Genomic DNA, 21,915 nt, shown 5'->3' on the forward strand with positions numbered 1-21,915 from the left:
TTTCAAGATTGTTTTGGCCCATTCGAAGTCTTTTGTGGGTCCATACAAATTTTAGGATTGTTTATTCTAGTTCTGTAAAAAATGCTGTTGGTATTTTGATAGGGATTGCATTAAATCTGTAGATTGCTTTGGGTAGTATAGACATTTTAACAATATTTGTTCTTCCAGTCTATGAGCATGGAATGTCTTTCCATTTGTTTGTGTCATCTTCAATTTTTTTTTTAAGATTTTATTTATATATTTCAGAGAGGGAAAGAGAGAGAAAGAGAGTACAAGCATGAGTGGGAGGAGAGGGGAAAACTGACTCCTTGCTGAGCAGAGAGCCCAATGTAGGGTTGATCCCAGAATGCTGGGATCATGACCTGAGCCCAAGGCAGACCCTTAACCATCTGAGTCACCCAGGCACCCCTCCTCTTCCATTTCTTTCATCAATGTTTTATAGTTTTCATAGTACAGATTTTCACCTCTTTGGTTAAGTTTATTCCTAGGTATTTTATTATTTTTGGTGCAACTGTAAATGGGATTGTTTTCTTAATTTCTCTTTCTGCTGCTTCATTATTAGTGTATAAAAATCCAGCAAATTTCTGTATACTGATTTTGTAGGCTCTGTGACCTTACTGAATACATTTATCAATTCTAGTAGTTTTTTGTGGAGTCATTAGGGCTTTCTCTGTATAGTATCATGTCATCTGCAAATGGTGAAAATTTTACTTCTTCCTTAACCAATTTGGATGCCTTTTATTCCTTTCTCTTGTCTGATTGCTGTGGCTAGGACTTCCAGTACTATGTTGAATAAAAGAGGTGAGAGTTGACATCCTTGTCTTGATCCTGACCTTAGGGGGAAGCTCTCAGTTTTTCCCCATAGAGTATGATGTTAGCTATGGGTTTTTCATATAAGGCCTTTATTATGTTGAGGTATGTTCCTTCTAAACCTACTTTGCTGAGGATTTTTTTTTTTTAAGATTTTATTTATTTATTTGACAGAGACAGCCAGCAAGAGAGGGAACACAAGCAGGGGGAGTGGGAGAGGAAGAAGCAGGCTCCCAGCAGAGGAGCCTGATGTGAGGCTCGATCCCAGAACGCTGCCCTGAGCTGAAGGCAGACGCTTAACAACTGCGCCACCCAGGCACCCCTTTGCTGAGGATTTTTATCACAAATGGATGTTATACTCTGTTAAATGTTTTTTCTTTAACTATTGAAATGATCATATGGTTTTTATCCTTTCTCTTATTGATGTGATGTATCGCATTGATTGATTTGTGAATATTGAACCACCTTTGCAGCCTAAGAATAAATCCCACTTGAACATCATGAATGATATTTTTAATGTATTGTTGGATTTGGTTTGCTAATATTTTGTTGAGGATTTTTGCATATATGTTAATCAGAGATATTGGCCTATAGTTTTCTGTTTTGGTGGTGTCTTTATCTGATTTTGGAATCAGGGTAATGCTGGCCTCATAGAATGAATTTGCAAGTTTTTCTTCCTCTCCTATTTTTTGGAAAAGTTGGAGGAGAATAGGTATTAACTCTTCTTTAAATGTTTGGTAGAATTCACCTGTGAAACCATTTGGGTCCTGAGCTTTTGTTTTTGGGAGTTTTTTGATTACTGAATCAATTTCATTGCTAGTAATCAGTCTGTTCAAATTTTCTATTTCTTCCTGATCGGTTTTGGTAGGTTTGTGTTTCTGGGAGTTTATCCATTTCTTCTAGGTTGTCCAGTTATTGGCATATTTTTCATAATATTCTCTTACAGTCTGTTGTGTTTCTGTGGTATTGGTTGTTATTTCGCCTCTTTTGTTTCTGATTTTGTTTGAGTCCTCTTTTTTTTTTTTTTTTATGAGTTTGACTAGAGATTTAGTCAATTTTGTTGTCTTTTCAAAGAACCAGTTCCTGGTTTCATTGATCTGTTCTATTGCTTTTTTAGTTTCCCATATCATTTATTTCTCCTCTAATCTTTATTATTTCCTTCCTTCTGCTGATTTTTGGTTTTGTTTGTTCTTTTTCTGACTCCTTTAGGTATAAGGTTAGGTTATTGAGATTTTTTTTCTTCTTGAGGTAGGCTTGTATTGCTTTAAATTTCCCTTTTAGAACTGCTTTTGCTGCATCCCAAAGATTTTGGACTGTTGTGTTTTTATTTTCACTTGTCTCCATGTATTTTTTTAATTTCTTCTTTGATTTCTTCATTGACCCACTCATTGTTTAGTAGCACGTTACTTAACCTCCATGTATTTGTGCTCTTTCCAGATTTTTTTCTTGTGATTAATTTCTAGTTTCATTGTGTTGTGGTCAGAAGAGATGCATGGTATAACTTCAATCTTTTTTAATTTGTTGAGACTTGTTTTGTGATCTAATATGTGATCTATTCTGGAGAGTGTACCATGTGCACTTGAAAAGAATGTGTATTCTGTTTTAGGATGGAATGTTCTGAGTATATCTATTAAATCCATCTGGTCTAGTGTATCATGGAATCACATTTTTTTTAAAAGATTTTATTTATTTATTTGAGAGAGAAAGAGCACATGCAGGGGAAGCAGCAGGCAGAGGGAGAGGGAGAAGCAGGCTCCCTACTGAGCAGGGAGCGTGATGAGGGACTTGATCCGAGGACTCCAGGATTATGACTGGGCTGAAGACAGACGTTTAACAGACTGAGCCACCCAGGCGCCCCTGGAATCACATTTTTTAATAAAAAGAAAAGTTGGTACCATCCAGCTAATTAATCAATCTTCGCCTTAGTCTAAGCAATTACCTTTTATTTTATTTTCATAGTGTTTTTATTAAAAATGTCAGAAACACTGCCTTTTGCCTACAATTATAAATCCCCTTCTGAATTTCTGAAGTGCTAGATGAGAACAGTTGATTTTAGAAAAAACAAACAACAAAAAAAAAATCTCTAAAACACTGCTTAAAACAAGTCAGAAATCTAATACAATGTCTTTAAAATTTAAAATTGATGAGCTAACTGATTTTCTTGATATATTTAGTTAAGTACTTTTTTCTCTGTTTTATAATTTCAGAAAAGATCCTAACATTTCCCTGCAATTTATTAAAAACACATAGTCTCATGTTGGTAATCTACCACGGCAGACAGTATTTTTATATTGTATTTAAAATGTACTAAGCTAAAGATGAATCATGGTCTGGGTTTTTCTAGATTTTCAAATTGTAATTAGGTGCATTTTTTCTTCCTTTCTTTTAAAAACAATTGACAGAAGAGATGACTGAACTAATATAAATATTTTAGTGACTAGAGATAGAATTGAATACTATCATTAAATAAAATTGTAGGACTAGGGGTGCCTGGGTGTCTCAGTTGGTTAAGTGTCCGGGTCTTGACCTCAGGATTGTAAGTTCAAGCCCCGCATTAGGCTTCATGCTGCTTTAAAAAAAATTGTAGGACTAAAGTCTATTCTTAGTTTTCATATGCTTTAGTAAAATAAATTATTAATAAAATTAATAATGTATATTATAAGTATTTCCTAATGAGCAATTTTTTCACTAGATGTTTTTAACTTTTAGGGAAATCCTTGTTAGACCTCAGATATAAACATTTCCTTTTTCTGAAATTTCCACACATTTTTTTTATTAAGTATAATATGCTTAAACTTGTCATTTGGGACAGTATTAGGAGAATATATATTTTCTTCCACCTCAAACTATTTTACTATATTTTCCATATTTTCAAAAATACTTTAAAGTTTTTGGAAAAGGAATACATGTATAATGGTGTGGATTTTTAAGTATACTTTTGTGTACAAATATTGAGACATGGGAGATGGAAAACAAAAACTGAACAAAACACACTCACCAGCAAGATCTATGAACTTTATAATGTTTAATAAATACCAGAGTAGCACTTAGCTTTTTGAACTTAGTTTAAAATACTGTCATAGATAAGTACTAACCAAGAGTCAGAACTACAACTATCTTTTCCCCTTCTTTCTCTAAATTTCTGAGGGAAAAAGGATGTCCTGTGTTACTATCAATTCATCTATTTAACTGAAAAATCCTGATAACAATTGTCCATTTTCACTTAGCATGGACATTTATCAGGAAGCTACATGACATCAAAGAAGAGTCAACATAACAAAAAATTTAAAAGTAAAGAATATGATGAGTACAGTACGTACAGTGATGACAACTTCGGTACCTACAGTCAGGAAACAGAGGAAGATTTTGCCAGTCAGCTGAAACAATACAGACAAGCTAAAGAAACTTCAACTACTGCTTTAGGATCATCATTTTCTAAAGAACCAGGGAAAAAACAAAGAATGAAAGTTCAGCAAGGTAAGTGTGAAATTGTCAGTCTGTCTTTGAGTATGAGAACCTTATTACAACAGGTAGCTATGGAGTAACAACCTAAATTTCTCAGTCCTTTCTCAAGATCAGCTTATTCCCATGGTTCCTGAATTTGTTTTTATTTTATAGACTTTGAGAACAAATATATTTTTATATAAATATATATATATTTATATAAATATATATATTTATTTTATAGACTTTGAGACTGCAAATATTTCAGTCTCCATGGTATCTTAATATTTGAATTAGAAAGATATGTTAATATTTTTAAAGCATATAAAAATGTAAAACAACTTTCCCATTATGTTTTTTCCCTTTCCTTGTATAATGATATCAGTATACTGAAAAAATGGCTTACCTTTTTCAGTTGTTTCTGTTACTCTATGCATTGCTTTATATTTTAGACATGTAAAGACAGAATTCTGAGGAGTTATTCTTTTATTAGACTTTAAAAGATGGTGATCATCTTTGCTGTGCAAATGTACTTATATTTAGGATTATGGGTATCCTTCAAGATTGGAAATAAAAACATAAACTAAAGAAATTTCTGGAGTGATCATCACTTCATCTGCTGTATCGAGGCACATGATCCCTGGAGAGGCCAGGGCAAGTTGCCATAGAAACTGTGGGTCACATAAAAGTCAAATCAACCTTATGAATTGTCCCCTCAATGTCTGCTTCAAGAAAACTGGAGCAAGATGAGGCTGAGATGAAGAAATTAGCCCCAAACCCAATGTTGCTATACTTTCTATATTGTTGAAAAAAGGAATCAGTTATGAGCAAATGTGATTATTTTTGTGACTTTATTTTTTTCTTGATTTCTTAGCAAAATTCCTTTGAAAAATATGAACCCAGGCTTTGCTGACCTAAAAAGGAAAGGCATTTGTCTGTGCATATGCTATTGTAATTAGTAAGTTTGTTCCTGAAGTCTAGACATAGTGGTGTCAGGAATCATTCCACTTGGGGAATAAGGGAACATAGAGAGGTTTTGCTCATCCATTCCCACCTGGGGTTTTCCCTTTCAAGCTCTTCCTGTTTGTTCTGTTAAAGAATTGAGTATTCTTTTATTTTTGGTATTCATTTTCCCCCCTTAGTTATGAAAGTAATATATGGTCAAATGCAGAAAACTTTTTCTATGTGTGGAAACAATAACCCAACAAAGATCAAAGATAAAACAAAAGTAATTTGGATCCTTACACGCAGAAATAATTACTATAAATAGTTTTGGTGTACATTCTTCCAGAATTTTTCTGACAATTATTTTTAGCAAAGAACTATGCGTACTGTTTAACTTGTTTTTTCCCTTAACTATGAATTGTATCTCAGTCATTCTTATGTTAATGAGTAGCTTTTAATGCCAACATTGTATTCAATTAAATAGATATACCATAATTTGTCAACAGATTCTTAGGTTTGTGTAATCACTTGAGATTTAAGTTGCACCCAGTTTTTTCTTTTAATTCTGTGATTAACCCTGTGTATTTATACCTGTGTCAAAGAACATCTTCACAGTATTTTTTTCTCAAGAATAAATTCTGAAATGCAGAATTAAAAGATATAGCCACACATTTGAAGATTTTTGATCCACATACCAGGTTGATTTCCAAAAAGTTGGTAGACCAATTTATAACACCCCACCAGTATGTGGAAATGCCAATTTCTCCAAATCCCTACCAATACTATTCTTTGAGGTAAAAATTGATATGTTATTTTAAAATTTTTAATTTCTCTGATTTCTTTTAATAAAGTAAAACATTTTTTCATATATTTATCTGCTGTTTTGTAGATTTAAGATCACTTAATATGTAAGAAAATGTATTAGTTGAATGTGACTTTGGTAAAATGAGAAATGACTCTGTATAGTAACTTACTATCCTAATACATAATTTTTGCAATTGCAGATACTTTTAAATGCCAAGTTTTTTAAAAGTAAAAGACAGGTATAAATTTTACTTGAAAATACATGTGATACCTACTCAGAATTATCACTAGAAACTCAGTTTGGTCAAATTAACCACTAATACCTACAATGTCTTCCTTAAGGATGAATATAATATTTAATTCTCTTAAAAACAGAAAGGATTGTTATTTCTTATTCTGAGGAAAATTGAAAAGAACAAAACTAGCTTTGACTTCTGTAGCCATGTGTATTCTTGTGCCCTGCCCTCCCAATAGCCCTTAAAAAAAAAAAAAAAAAAAAAAGAATGAGAAGCACTACCTGGAAAGTAAAATGTAAAGCTATAATTAATTTTTTTCATTGACTCTAGAAAGGAAGAAAAAGAATGCACTGTATATTATAGACTATTTGAAATATGCTGTTCCCTATAAACTAATAGATTGAGGGGTGTGTTGTTTTTCTATGATATTTGAAGTACATTTTAACTCTTTTAGGTATTGAACAGAGGGTTAAAAGTTTTAATGTTGGTCGTGGACGTGGTTTGCCGAAGAAAATCAAACGCAAAGACCGTGGGGGAAGAACCAATAAAGGGCCTAATATTTTTTCAGGAATGGATGACTATCAAGAGGTACTGAGAATTTATAGATAATGAGGAGAGCTTTTCCATCTTTTAACCTGTTTGGCCGCAGAGAAGGCATCGTGATTTTAATGCTACTTTCCTAGTAAATGAAAATTTTCCAGCTAAGATCAAAAGAGTATAAATAGATTCTAAAAAAAAAATTAAAAGAATTGTTTTAATTAGTCAAGAAACTGTATAGAGATGCAAATTTAGGTGACCTTGAAATAAAATTAATGTGTTCGAAAGCACCTCAAAATAAAAGTGGTATGTCAGAAAGCAGAAATGTGACTCTAGTAGTTCTCTGTTGTACTTTTTGTTCCTAGGAGTCATCTTCCCCAGATGCAAAGGGCAGTGTAATGCTAGTAGCTCAATATGAAGCATCACTAATAAGGGACATACTATAGTAGTAAATGAACTTATTAGAACTGAAAGCATTGAAAGAGAAGAAAAGGCAATATAAATGGTTGGAAAGATGAACTTGTGTACCTTGTGTATAGTAGATATTGAATAAATATATGTTAATTGAATTTTGAACATGTACATTGCAGCCTTGTTGCCACTCTTGGGATTAAAGTGGTCCAAATCCAGTTTTCTGCCACTGTTCCAGTAAGATTGATTGAATTATATAGAGCAAGGGTAGGTTATTAAAAGCTACAACCTTGAGTGAGAGCAAAGGGATAGCAATATATTGTAATTTGAAAATGCTTGGTTTTCTCATGTCTGGGTTTAAAGATAAGGGGCAAAGATTTCTTAATATGTACTCCTTAGTTAGTATACTGTTTAGGGAGATGTTAATAAGTATGACCTAAAAAAAGAAGTTCAGGCCCAAATAAATTTGTGAAACCCAGCACATTCCAGTCTACTCTTGGGGATTCTCAGTTGATATTAATGTATTAAAGACTTCTTGCAACTTAGGTATAAAAAGTCTGTTTTACTTTGTTCAATCCATTGTTTTCATATTTTACTTGACCCGGAACATCCCCCCCCCACCCCTTCCCAATTTATTAACATTCATTGAGCCACTCACTGTTCCACTCAATAGCAGCTATGGAAACAAGCTTAGAATTTCTGAGTGATTGTAACCTGCCTGTTCATTTTCCTACACTCCTCTAGAATGTGCTGCTTTCCATAGACCAAGTTAATATGAATGCTGTCTGAAAGTAAGCTTTCTCCTATATCCAATAGGTACACACTATGCTTGGAAAAAAAATTAGCTTCCAAGAAAGTGTGGCTTTGAACAAGTTACTACCTATCTCTGAGCTTCGGTTTGCTTAATTTGTAAAATGAAAGTATGGTATTAAATTAACTCTAAGGAGATCTTCAAGCACTAACATGTTTACAGATCTGGATTGCAACTAAAAGATTCCTCATCATGTTGTAGAAAATCAGAATAAATTATTTCTTTTGCGTTCATCAGATTTAGAATATTTTTCCTTTTGTTTATTAAGATTAAAATGTTATCAACTGTGTCAGTTTATTGGCTGTCAAGAGAGATTTCTTGTTATGATTCCAGAAACAACCAGGAGAGTGCCAGAGCCCAAGCAAGTAGCTCATATTCGGGAGTGGTCTGGGGGAAACCTATCCAGGTTAGAGTGAACATGCCAGAGTGGCCAACATAGATCCATTTCCATCCTTTCCAGGGAGTGTGAGATCCTCCAAAAGCCAGATAAATTCACAGATACTTGTATGTCCACAAGAACTGTCTTGAACACTCAAGGGTGGTCATAGGACAAGCAAATTTTTGATAGATTTGAAGGACTTATTTATTCTATCGGCCATTAAACTGCTTAATTTTTTTTGTATTTGTAACAGCTGCTACATTTTCTGTATAAATACATACTATTTTGCTGGCAGATCTTTTCATTCCCTCTTCCTTATATATTTTTAAAAATATTTTATGCTCTTGTTCCTTATGCCAATATAATACATCTTCTAGAGTAAATACATTTTAAAATAACCAAGTAGGTAGTTTAGTTTTCCCTCTCTCCATCTTTCCTTTCTCTCCCTCTTTTTTTTTCCTCCCTCTTTCTTGAATTGAAGTGTTTTCTTAGAGGTAGTGTGATACAGTGCAAAGAGTTCTACCCTGACTCGCCATATGACTCTTGGCAAGTCACTAATTTCTCTAATCTTCACTTTTCACATTTGTCTAGTGAGGGTGATGAACTTTATAAATGACTTCTGTGGTTCTTCCAACTCTTATATTACAAGAGATCTTAAAGATAGAGGACATTTGCTTCTATAGGCTTAGACTTAAAAGATCAGATCTTCTAGGCATGTTATTTTGTCCTAAAATTTTGTTAAAGTTGCTTTAGATTTTCTAGAGTATCTTGATTATAATTAAGTTTCTCATGGTTATGGATACTGATATACTTTCTACTCATTTAAACTAAACTAAACTAAAAAACAAATCAGAAAAACCCGCTATCCTCTATTAAAACAATGAGGCACATCATTAGAAAGTAACATAGAATGAGTTACTGATGAAATAAAGGTACAACTTGGTGTATTTTTCAGAGTGGTTTTGGGTTTTTCTGGTGATTACCTAATATTTTACTTTTTAATTTCAGTTACATTCTTCAAGTTGGCCTGTTGATTTTGTATAATGCATTCTCCTTGGCTTCCTATTTTATTATAGCCATCATTCTTTGTACAGAAGGCATATGTGAGCTGGTCATTTATATCTACTTGTTCTAAATGAGCCTGGAAATAGAAAATATTTGTGAGTCAAACTCACATAAATTTAAGACATTTTAAAGGATCCTATCAGAGAATAGTATAAGCAATTTCACTGCGTTTTTCCTGGGGCAATTCCGTATACTTATATTTTTAAAAAGAACTTATAGGATTATCTGTTTTCTTGGTATTTTTGTACCTTTTTTCTCAGAATTCTTGCAGTAAAATGTGTATTTCAAACGCAAGCACTGAGGATCAGATTTAAGAGTAGCCATCTCTTGCCTCCGGTGTTTACTGTGAGGCAGTTTCCTATTTTCAGTAGGTTGTGTTTTGTTCTCCATCTCCTAGCAAATTGAAGGAAGGGAAACAAATCAAATTAGAAAAGCAAATAGTTATTGTGAGCTCCTGCTGTATACAAAGCATGGTGCATACCAGGTTTTTGAAAAGCAGTGCTGTTTTATAGAACTTACGAATGTAAGTCCTGAGCATGGCTAAGCGTCATTCGCTTCTTACTCAATCTTCTAGTACTCAGCAAAAGTTGGATAGGGGTCTAAGGAGAAAGGAAGGAAAACAGGTAGGGCTGTGAGATTTTCTACCATATACTTCTTTTTGTTATTCTTTAAAAGTTAAAGGAAATACATCCTCCCTTTTTTTTTTCCCCAAAGGAAGTACGGAATAACCACACATGCAAAAAATCTCTATTTTGGGGGAGATCCATCTAGAGACATACACTCTTAAACATGGGCGTATATTCTTTTAGTCTTTTCTCTTTGTCTTTATTATTATAAAATTCAGATCAATTTTCTACTTAGTAAACATTTTCTTATATCCCTAAATTGTCTTTCCATCTCATCCGTTTGTATTGATTACATACTAATCTACCACTGATCGGCATCATAATGTATTTGACTGGTCTCATTGTTTGGGATGTGTGGAGTAGTTCTAGGTGTCTGTCTGTCGTTTTATCATGTAAAGTAATTCTGCAGTAGTTATTTTTGTGAATAAATGTGTGTGTGCCTCCCTGATAATTCCTTCAGAATACTTCTGAAAAGTACAAATTTTTTGTTAAACAGTATGGATATCGTAAATCTTTTATAACATAGCTATCAACAATCACAAGAATGCACATTTAACATCTTTGCCAACAGAATATTATTGTTAATTTTCAAGCTTTTCATAATTTTATTTTTAAAAAGTAGTTGTACATCCTCTTTAAAATAGAAATAGGGTTCTTTGCGACCACTAGTAGCAATGAGCAGTGTATTATAAGCCTATCTCTCTAAATAAATGAATAGCATCTGAATGTCCCCTCTTGACCACTTTAAATAGTAATTTGTACTGCTTTCCCAATCCATTTGACTATCCATTTTAGTACATATTTAATATTTCATATGTTGTATTCAAATTAATTTTTCTTTCTTACAGTATAGTAAACCAGGGAAAAAATGGAAGGTTATGACTCAGGAATTCATTAATCAGCACACAGTGGAACACAAAGGAAAACAAATCTGTAAATACTTTCTGGAAGGGAGATGTATTAAGGTAAATTTTCGGGGGGGCTATCATAAATCATTTTAACTTCCAAAATAGTCTTTAAAATGTAGAGTCTTTTGAGGGGGTGGTTAGTTTTTTTCATTTCTCATACAGTTGTAATAATAAAGCTGGTTCTTCAAAGTGTATCTTTATATCTTCATAAATAATAAAGCTGGTTCTTCAAAGTGTATCCTCAAAGTGTATCTATGGAAATACTGTATATCAGAGCTCATTTAATTATATTCTGGGACAGTAATATAATTTGTTGAAATCAGATTTTTTTAACAAACACATAACGCTGACTGTGTGGCAAGTACTGTTCAAAGTGGATTACAATATTAAATGTTTTAATCTTTACAGCAAGCCTATTAAGTAGTTACTGTTATTATCCCCATTTTAAACACGGCCAGACCGGGAGGTCAAATAAGTGCCCACAGTAGCTCAGCTAGAAATGGTGAGTGCTGGTGTAATCTAGGCAGCAGCTGCTGGGGCCATGCTCACTGCGCTGCCCCTGTACATAGCCACATCCGCTGTCTTGGGCAAGACTTCCAAGGGGGTGGTTTGAATTATTAGTAGATCATTATTTAAACACTGAAGATATGGCCATAGTTCCACCATGACACACCATAGAGAATACTCAATTGTTTCTTTTTTTTCTCTTTCTTTTTTTCTTTTGTGACAGGGAGATCAGTGTAAATTTGATCATGATGCAGAGCTGGAGAAGAGAAAGGAGATCTGCAAATTTTATTTACAAGGATATTGTACCAAAGGAGAGAACTGCATTTATATGCACAATATCCTTTATTAAAAAGATGTTAACCAAAATATTGAGGTTGTAAAACATTACTGAGGTTTTTCAAAATCTCTAGAAAACCTACTTTGGTTTTAAATTTAAAATAGAATCTTCTATGGTCATATTTTTTTCTCTTGATCCTGTCAAAGTGCTGATTACAGTAATAAATTTTCTAAAACCCCTCAGGAATTCCCTGAATGTAAACCACCTGAAAATGGCATAATTTTCAATAAACTTCTGAATTTAATATTTTCTTTAGAAGTTTAAAATTTGTTTCCAAAATCACAAGATAGCTTAGCTTGTAGTTTTCATGTTGGGATATTTGACTTTAACATGACCTATTGAGCCCTTTTGTTTTCTTCATAGATAGAAGCTCTTGCTACAAAATTTATTTGCTCTGTCTACAATTTTTATTGTGTAAAGTAACAGAACTTACATAATTGACATACTATAGTATTTGCTGTAACAATTATATTTTTTCTTTAAAAAATTTTCTAGCTTAATATAGTGAGGAAGATTAAAATCTTTGACTGTTTTGCTGCATAATTGAAATATTTCATCTTAAAAATTAAATTGTCTACTCTGACATGATTGTAAAAAATTCAGTACAATATATAGTAATACAGTCTTATTGACTCAGCACAGTTATGTTTTTGGGTTTAAAAATATTAGAGTTTGATTTCACTTGGTCTATTCCTTAATATTTTTATTTACATGAATTTCCATGTAAGTTCTATCATAGTGGAGCAAAATGTTACCAAGGAGACAATTGTAAATTTTCACATGATGATCTGACTAAAGAGACAAAGAAACTTTTGGATAAAGTAAGTAATATTTTTGCACTTCAATTATTTGTTAGGTCTCACCACGGATTCATTTGACTTGAATCATGATTTGTAAATCGTATTTCATAAAAGTCTGAGAAATCAAGGATTTGTTATTTTATGTTTTAATCTATGAATGTAGTGTGTTAGAAGAGCAGACATATTGGACTAGGAATTAAGAATCTTTCATTCTTACCCTTGTTCTGCCTTTAAAAAGCTAATGTACTTTGAGAAATATCCTTTACCATTTTGAACCTCATTATCAAAAATGAGTTAGCTCTCTCTGACCCATTTTAACTTCAAAATGATATTTTTCTAATAACAAAACTGGTTTATTGACATCTTCACAGTTTTTAAATGTAAGGAAGAAAGCTTGTTTTGGAATAGTAATCTTTGCCAATCATTCTTAGGTGTTGAACACGGAAGAAGAAGCCACAAATGAAGACGAACGAGAATTAGAAGAACTGAGAAAACGGGGCATAACTCCTCTTCCCAAACCACCTCCAGGAGTTGGGCTTCTGCCAACCCCACCAGAGCATTTTCCCTTTTCTGATCCTGAGGACGATTTTCAGACAGATCTTTCTGATGATTTCAAGAAAATCCCATCTCTTTTTGAAATAGTTGTAAAACCTACTGTTGATTTAGCACATAAGATTGGGAAGAAGTAAGTTAAAATTTTCAAAAATGGCATCATTTTTCCCCTTAGAGTTCTTATTAAGAAACTAACTTGAATTCCATGTTAATCATATAATTAAACTTAGGTAGAGATAGCAGATACCTGGCATTCACCCCGATTGCTCTTCCTGCTTCCTCTTTGTCTCTGCTCTCTGCTGCATGCCATCAGTGCTTCTCTCTATGGAATCCTTAACAGCTTCAGAAACCTTTCCACATAGTAACCCTGAACGACACTGCCCGGTGGATGGAGTTGGTATTTCTCCCAATTCGTTATGAAGCTACATTTGACATTGATAACGTCTTCAAATAATGGCATTAGCATGTCTCCAGAATATTTGATTCTTTTAGAGAAATATTTCCTTGGGCTGTTAGAGGAAAACCCTTGGGTAAGCTGGATCCAGATTCGCATTTGCTAACAACACCATTCCAGTCCTGCTGTCCTTTCCCAGGGTCTGTGCACCTGGGCCTTAAGTCCCATTGTCGATTATTTTAACCCTGAACACTCAGGAAAGCAATGAGATCTCAGCCAAATGAGGAACAAGAAATCTACAGGAAATGTCACAGTTAATGTGAACCATTAAAATTATTTCTATTAAGGTCAAGAAGACAGGTATGTCCACTGTTTGGCTAATATTGTAGATCAGATCCTAGCCAATGGAAAAAGAGACAGATATAATAGATATAAAGATTAGCAATGGAGAGGCAGCTCATTATTTGAGTGGTTTCCCTCAGTAAACCTGAAGGAATCAACTGACAAAACTATTAGAAATAGTAATTAAATTATAAAATGTCCAGAAAGAAGAAGAATCAAAACCTAAAGGTCTTTTTATATGCCAGCAGCAATCGATTAGAAATTGGGAAGTTGTATGTTTATATAGTGTAATTCCTAATTTTGTTATATTTAAAAAAAGGTCTGTGTATGCCTAGAAAAAGTCTAGGAGAGAACAAATCAAAAAATGTATCTTTGGGTGGCAGGATTAGAGGTGATTCTTATCTTTGTACTTTTCTGTATTTTTCAAAATATCTGTAAGGTTTAGAATAGCTGATAGTGTCAATTAAGACTGTGGGCTAAAATGAAGGCAAGATGCAGATATTGGTGTTTTCATTTGGAGATAATGTAGAATAAAGGGCTTCTTAAAAACACGTTCTGATAGTGGGAAAAAACATGTAACCAATACATATTTAAAAATATTAACATTCTTGTTTGCCTCTTTTCTTTGAACTAAGAAATATTATTCTTTCTGTCTACAGGCCACCAGCATTTTATAACAGTGCCTCACCACCAGGACCACAGTTTCAGGAAAGCAGCCCACATCCTCAACATATTTACAGTTCTGGATCAAGTCCAGGTCCTGGACCTAATATGTCTCAGGGACACAGCAGTCCTGTGATGCACCCGGGCTCCCCGGGACATCATCCTTGCGCAGCAGTGCCACACAGCCCACCTTTGCCACCTGCTCCACCTGGAATTTTAGGTCCTCACGGTCAAGCTGGAGTGCTCATTCAGCCAGATGCACCTTTGACACCACCGAGCATGAGTGGTGCTTACCATTGCTCGGGCTTTCCAGAACACATGATGAAAGTACCTAGAGAGAACCACTGTTCTCCAGGTTCCTCATACCTGCAAAGTACTGGGGAAATGCAGCTCAATACCGATTATGAGTCCCTACAAAACCCAGCTGAATTTTATGATAATTACTATTCACAGCATGCTGTACATAATTTTCAGCCACCCAATAACCCTGGTGGTAAGTTTACCTTCTCAGATAACTCTTTTTTTTTTTTTTAAGATTTTATTTATTTATTTGACAGAGATAGAGACAGCCAGCAAGAGAGGGAACACAAGCAGGGGGAGTGGGAGAGGAAGAAGCAGGCTCATAGCAGAGGAGCCTGATGTGGGGCTCGATCCCAGAATGCCGGGATCACGTCCTGAGCCGAAGGCAGACGCTTAACCGCTGTGCCACCCAGGCGCCCCTCAGATAACTCATTTTTAACTTAAAATCTTTGGAGTTCTCTATTTTTTGTTAAAAAAATGGTAAGAATGTATGTTTTTAATAAAGCTTAGTAAAATGTAATGAAATTTAAGCCATAAGATAGATTTTAAATTTAGCCAAACATTTGCTACACCAGAACTTTAGATAGTTTTAAAAAAAAATATTTACAATTGGGCACCTGGGTGGCTCGGTTAAGCATCCACATCTTGGTTTCAGCTCAGGTCATGATCTCCGGGTCATGAGATCAAGCCCCGCATCTAGCTCCACGCTCAGCATGGAGTCTGCTTGCCTCTGCCTTTCCCTTCCATGCTCACTCTCTCTAAAATAAATAAAATAAAATCTTTTTTTTTTAAGATTTTATTTATTTATGTGACAGAGGGAGAGACACAGTGAGAAAGGGAACACAAGCAGGGGGAGTGGGAGAGGAAGAAGCAGGCTTCCCACCCAGCAGGGAGCCCGATGCGGGGCTCGATCCCAGGACCCTGGGATCGTGACCTGAGCTGAAGGCAGACGCTTAACGACTGAGCCACCCAGCTTCCCCAATAAAATAAAATCTTTAAAAAATATTTACAATCACATAATAATTTGATAATTGAATGTAGTTATTATTAAAGCTTCAGTTTCTTATAACTGACCGTGGTACTCTCTAGTGGAGTTCTGTGCTAAATCGGTGTCTGTGTCTTCCTGTGTTATGTGTATAGATGGGATGTGGCATGTTGACTTTGCCCAGCATCAGGCTCCCATTGTTCAAGACTCCCCTAACCGTGGGAGTGGATCTGATGGCAGCAGCAACACGACAGGCCACAGCTCCCTGCCTGCACCGGGCCTCCTCCCTGCAGTGCAGAGAGCTCTTTTTCTCAGACTTACTCAGAAGTACCAAGAAGAAGATGAACCAAGCAGCACCCAACCTCAGAGGGCACCAAGCAAGGAAGAAGGTGTGTCAGGTGTTATGATGATAGCATCTTACTTTGGATTACTCAGTTCCTAAAATGCTCTTGAATAGGTTAAAATTTGAAAAATGAGTTCCTCTGAACTCTGTTCTATTTCCGGTTTACCTTGTAGCTCCTGTCTGCTTGGAATTGATTGTGGTTTCCAGTGCCATTAATGCTTTAGTAATTAATTGCGAAGAGTTTAACCTGAAGCAGTGAGTAGATCTGAAGCTATAGTGCGAGGCCTGGCTGAAGCCCTTTATATGGAAGAAGGAAATAGAACAGGAACTGACATCTTCCAGTTCAGGAATTTTGACTTCTAGCCCAAGTTTAAAATGCTTCAGGTATTAGAGAAGTTTTTATGGGCATAGGCTGTATACTTAAGATTCTACTATATTATGAAGGAATATTATTTTTAATATAAAAGATAATGTGGAAACCTCAAGTTTACCTTAGTGTTTTTGATATTGATAAGTATACAGCAATTAGTTAATTCAGTTAAGGAGAGAAAGCTTAATGCATCCAGTTCTTCTTACAAATTACAAAATTAGTATGTTTGCCCATTCTCTTTTATGTATATATATTTTTTATTAAGTAAATTGCACGGCCAACATGGGGCTCAAATCCATGACTCCAAGACCAAGAGTCTCATGCTTCACCAACTAAGGCAGCCAGGTGCCCGTTTGCCCACTCTTAAGCATAAAATTTATAAATTTGTAAAACTAGATAACATTAGATAGCTACAAGTTATGATATAAACATTATCTGTTACCTTTTCAAAGAAGGTAGCATTAACCCTTCATTTATTTAACATCACAGGGAAAAGAAGGATTCCCAATAAGTTAATTTCCTGTACAATTTATGTTTGTTCCTTAAAGTGCTAAAACTTAATTTTAAGAAAAAACAATTTTAATGATAATCTTTCTATAAAGTCTTGCAAAGATTTACGTTTTCATAAACAAGAAAATTACAATTTTTCTGGATATAAAATTTTGTACTATAATAATATAATTGGTGATGTTTTATGAAGGTTTTTTCTCTGTGTCCAGAAAAAATTAAATTCAATTAACGTATAGTGTATTACTAGTTTCAGAGGTAAAGTTCGGTGATTCATCAGTTGTATGTAATACCCAGTGCTCATTATATCATGTGCCCTCCTTAATGCCCGTTACCCAGTTATCCCATCCCCCAACTCCCCTCCCCTCTGGCAGCCCTCAGTTTGTTTCCTACGATTAAGAGTCTCTTATGGTTTGTCTCCCCCTCTGATTTCATCTTGTTTTATTTTTCCCTCCCTTCCCCTATGCTCCTCTGTTTCGTTTCTTAAATTCCACGTATGAGTGAGATCATATGATCATTGTCTTTCTCTGACTTATTTCACTTAGCATACCCTATAGTTCCATCCATGTCATTGCAAATGGTAAGATTTCATTCTTTTTGATGGCTGAGTAAAATTCCTTGGTGTGTATGTGTATGTGTATGTATGTATGTATATATATATATGTGTGTGTGTGTGTGTGTGTGTGTATACACACACACATATATACCATTATCTTCTTTATCCATTCATCTGTCAGTGGACATCTGGGCTCTTTCCACAGTTTGGCTATTGTGGACACTGCTGCTATAAACATTGGGGTGCAGGTGCCCCTTTGGATCACTACATTTGTATCTTTGGGGTAAATACCTAGTAGTGAACAGCTAGGGGGTTTTTTTGTATGTTTGTGTTCATTTTTATTAATTTTAATGCCCTTATAGTTTTAATCTATCCTTTGATAAAAAGCTGATACAAAGCTTTTAACTGTCATTTCTTATCTAATATCTCCTTTCCATTGGCCTATCTCTACTGGTATGTTTTCCTTCTGTTCTATATTCATTCTCATTCCAAAAAGGATTTAAGATTGCTTATGAAATATATTGATATGGGGGCACCTGGGTGGCTCAGCTGTTAAGCGTTTGCCTTTGGCTCAGGGCATGATCCCAGCGTTCTGGGATCGAGCCCCACATCAGGCTCCTCCGCTGGGAGCCTGCTTCTTCCTCTCCCACTCCCCCTGCTTGTGTTCCCTCTCTCGCTGGCTGTCTCTCTCTCTGTCAAATAAATAAATAAAATCTTTTAATATATATATATATATTGATATGAGAGAATAAAATAGCATTTCCTTTTGTGGGTCCAATTTTTTTTTTAAAGAGAATCTTTTTTTTTAAGATTAAGGCCCAAAGTGTTCCCATAAAGTTAAAGTATATAAATTTCAGGATGTCAGTTTTGTTATTTTTACTTTTAAATGTTTAAATAGCTAATATATTCACATATGTCAAACATCTAAAAATATAATAAGCTATAAATGACAAATCTCTACATCATCCCTCATTTGCTTGGTTCCCATTGCTTCCTTAACCAGTACTGTTAGTGTTTTGTTTTCTTTCCAGAATTTTTTTTCTTTTTTTTTTCCTTTCTCCAGATTTTTAAAAAAAAATATTTCATCCTCGTTATCTTGATAAATCCAGAGCTATGAAGCCTAAGTATTACTTGAATTAAAGAGATCCAAAACATTTTAGTATTCTTTTCCAAGAGTATTTTCTCTTTTTCCCCCACTCTATCATACTACATACACTTTTGGCCAGTCCGAATGAAAGGTCCTGACTTCTTCCTGAATGGAAGGACTTTACACATACTCTAATATCATACCTCTTTCTTAATAGGGCACAATGACTAATTTGATCATTGTCATTCCATATCTAATTTTATTCCAGTGTTGAAACTCTGGCATTTCTATGATGCATTTTCTTGAAGTTAGACTGCACTAATTCCAGAAATTTTAAGTGTTTTTTTTAATTATCTTAATTAAGGTCAAATATGAATGCTTCATTCTTTACAGTAAGTTTTTGTCTGTATTTAGATGATACTGTTAACTGGTATTCCAGTAGTGAAGAGGAAGAAGGAAGCAGTGTGAAGTCAATCCTGAAAACATTACAGAAACAAACAGAAACTTTCAGGAATCAGCAACAGCCTTCCACAGAGCTCAGCACTCCTACTGACCCAAGACTGGCTAAAGAGAAAAGCAAAGGAAACCAAGTTGTTGACCCTCGACTTAGGACTATCCCAAGGCAAGACATGAGAAAATCTTCTGAATCTACCCCACTGGATCTTAGGCTTGCGTGGGATCCCAGGAAATTGAGAGGGAACGGAAGCGGTCATGTAGGATCATCTGTTGGCGGAACAAAGTTTGATTCACATCACGCAAATGCTGGCTCTGTCAAACACAAGAGAGGAGATGATGATGATGAAGACGCAGAAAGAGAATTGAGAGAAAAAGCTTTCTTAATACCTTTGGATTCTTCCCCTGGCATAACGCTCCAGGATCCAAGGTCACAGCTGAGGCAGTTCAGTCACATTAAAATGGATATTATCCTAACCAAACCCAACTTTGCAAAACACATCGTGTGGGCTCCAGAAGACTTACTTCCAGTCCCTTTACCTAAACCTGACCCAGTATCTTCAATCAATTTACCTCTGCCCCCTCTTATCGCTGACCAGAGGCTCAATAGGTTATGGAGTACAAAAAGTGATCTTCATCGGAACACGGTGCCCATTGATTCAAAATCAGCAGCCAAAGCCAAAGTGAACACCACAAACAGAGAAGGCTACCTAGAACAATTTGGAGACTTACACAGTTCAGGAAGTAAATTAGGAGATCCTAGGCTGCAAAAAAATTTTGATCCTAGACTTCATAGACTGCACAGTACAGAGTCCCACGCAGCGGTTATGAAGGACTCACATACATTAAAGGGCACCCCTCACTTAGCCAGATCTAACCCTGCCTCATCCCAGCCCTCAGGGGCAGCGACTAGTAGTTCTGGGCCGGGGGCTTTGCCTCCATATGCCCCTAAACTCTCCTCTTCAGCTGGCCTTCCCCTGGGAACTCCAAGTTCAGTTCTTAGTGGCATTAGTTTGTATGACCCTAGGGAGCATGCTTCACCATCTGCATCAGAGCTAGCAACAGAAAATCCAGAGAACCAGAAAAAAAGTGGTGGTTTAAAGAGTAGTGAGGAAAATGAGCCTTCTGGAGAAGCAGTCCTGCCACAGAAAACCAGTGCGAACGTGGAAGTCGCCGCGGATGGGCCGGCTGACCCACAGGCTGATAGTCTCAGGAGTCCTGGTGTGGTTCAGGTCCCAGCAGTGCACAGTCTTCCTATTCAGGCATTAACAGGCTTAATTAGACCCCAGTACAGCGATCCAAGGCAGTCCAGGCAGCCAGGACAGATGAGCCCCACCCCAGAAAGTGATCTCAGTAAAGAACCAGATGACAAATCTCTGAAAGAGGTTTTTAAAACTTTTGATCCAACTGCTTCACCATTTTGTTAGCTATCGTGTAATTAAGCAATTCTTTTCACTCTGTGACTGTTGCAGTCCTCTGCTGTTTTGTAACTGGTTTACCTCTATAGTTTATTTATTTTTAAATTATAAATACTTTTCAGCTGCTAGTATCAGAACCACATGAAGTTATATCCTCTAAAGCCTGTGGTATTTTATATAATATTTTTATAACTTTAAGAGACTGTAGTAATTGACATAGAAACCTATATATCATGTTAGCTTCGGTAAAAGTACTTTTATCGTAAATAAACCATCATGAACTCGACACTCTGCCCAAGTGTATGCCAGTCGTCTTTCATAATCCATGTTTAGATAAATGATTACCACTTTTATATGGTTGTTAGTTTCAAGCAATATGATGTACATTACTTTTGAGCAACAACAGTATTTTGACTAGGGTCTTCTCTATTTGTCAACACAGAATTGATTAATATGTAATGCTAACTGCTAACTAAAATGTAAAATGAAGTAAAGAAAACTTTTTAAAATCACAATCAGCAGAGCAGTTCGTGTTTAAGGGCATCACTTTTATTAGTATTGGCAATATTATTTGTGTAAATGAAGCATTTGAATGTCATATCTTTTAAAAGTATTTTATTGCATACTGTATCATAGCAGTTGGAGATACATAGATTGTTTTTGCTAACGTGAAAAATCCCCCAAGTTCTCTAACATAACTTTTTAAATTTGATTTTTCATATTAAATAGTTCTGAGTTCTTGCTGTGTTACATCGTGAGGTTTATGTGTTTCAATGTTTTTTGTCTTTAGCAGCATAATTTATATTACTTTTTCAAATGATGTAGCTGCAATAATTGTATTCATCATGACTTTGGTAATTTTTAACAAAATTTTAAAAGATCCAGTGACAGTCTGTAGTGATTATTGCATTGATAATGTTTTAAATGTCCAGGTTCTATATTTTAAATAGCAAGAAAACACAGAGATGGCATAATCAACTGTATACAGCTACCAATAAAGAAGCTCTTTCAGATCTCTCCTGACTGGCATTCTGTAACAGAAGAGACTGCCTGGTGTTTTAAATGTTTTCATAGTTTGGAAATCCCCGAAATTGATTAGAAATTGTATTTTTATGAAAAATAATTTGTATTCATTCTTGTGTCTTTTGTGCAGTATATAAATAATGGCAGCCCTATTTGTTTTATACATATATTATTTATAACAGAAACTGAGTATTACACTGATATCCATATCTTGAACTGGACGCGTGTGACTGCATTTGCTGGTAACAGCTCCAATAAGGAACTTGAGACAGAGCATTTCACTCTAAAAGATAATGCAAGTG

At 35.1% G+C, this 21,915-nt stretch overlaps 1 protein-coding gene across 1 annotated transcript in view; it reads left to right on the forward strand.

The window, feature by feature from the left end:
- Positions 1-21,608, forward strand: part of ZC3H6 (zinc finger CCCH-type containing 6) — a 60,254-nt gene extending 38,646 nt beyond the window's left edge. The window contains exons 4-12 of the mRNA XM_040623201.1: positions 4,038-4,287; positions 6,694-6,827; positions 10,917-11,033; positions 11,707-11,818; positions 12,532-12,641; positions 13,052-13,305; positions 14,568-15,064; positions 16,012-16,245; positions 19,134-21,608. Coding sequence (XP_040479135.1) covers positions 4,038-4,287; positions 6,694-6,827; positions 10,917-11,033; positions 11,707-11,818; positions 12,532-12,641; positions 13,052-13,305; positions 14,568-15,064; positions 16,012-16,245; positions 19,134-20,599 — 3,174 coding nt within the window. The 3' untranslated portion in view covers positions 20,600-21,608. The remainder of the gene's footprint in view (positions 1-4,037; positions 4,288-6,693; positions 6,828-10,916; positions 11,034-11,706; positions 11,819-12,531; positions 12,642-13,051; positions 13,306-14,567; positions 15,065-16,011; positions 16,246-19,133) is intronic.
- The last annotated feature ends 307 nt before the right edge of the window (positions 21,609-21,915 follow it).

The sequence above is a fragment of the Ursus maritimus genome, unplaced genomic scaffold (assembly GCF_017311325.1).
Source record: "Ursus maritimus isolate PB19 unplaced genomic scaffold, ASM1731132v1 scaffold_6, whole genome shotgun sequence".
NCBI lineage: Eukaryota > Metazoa > Chordata > Mammalia > Carnivora > Ursidae > Ursus > Ursus maritimus.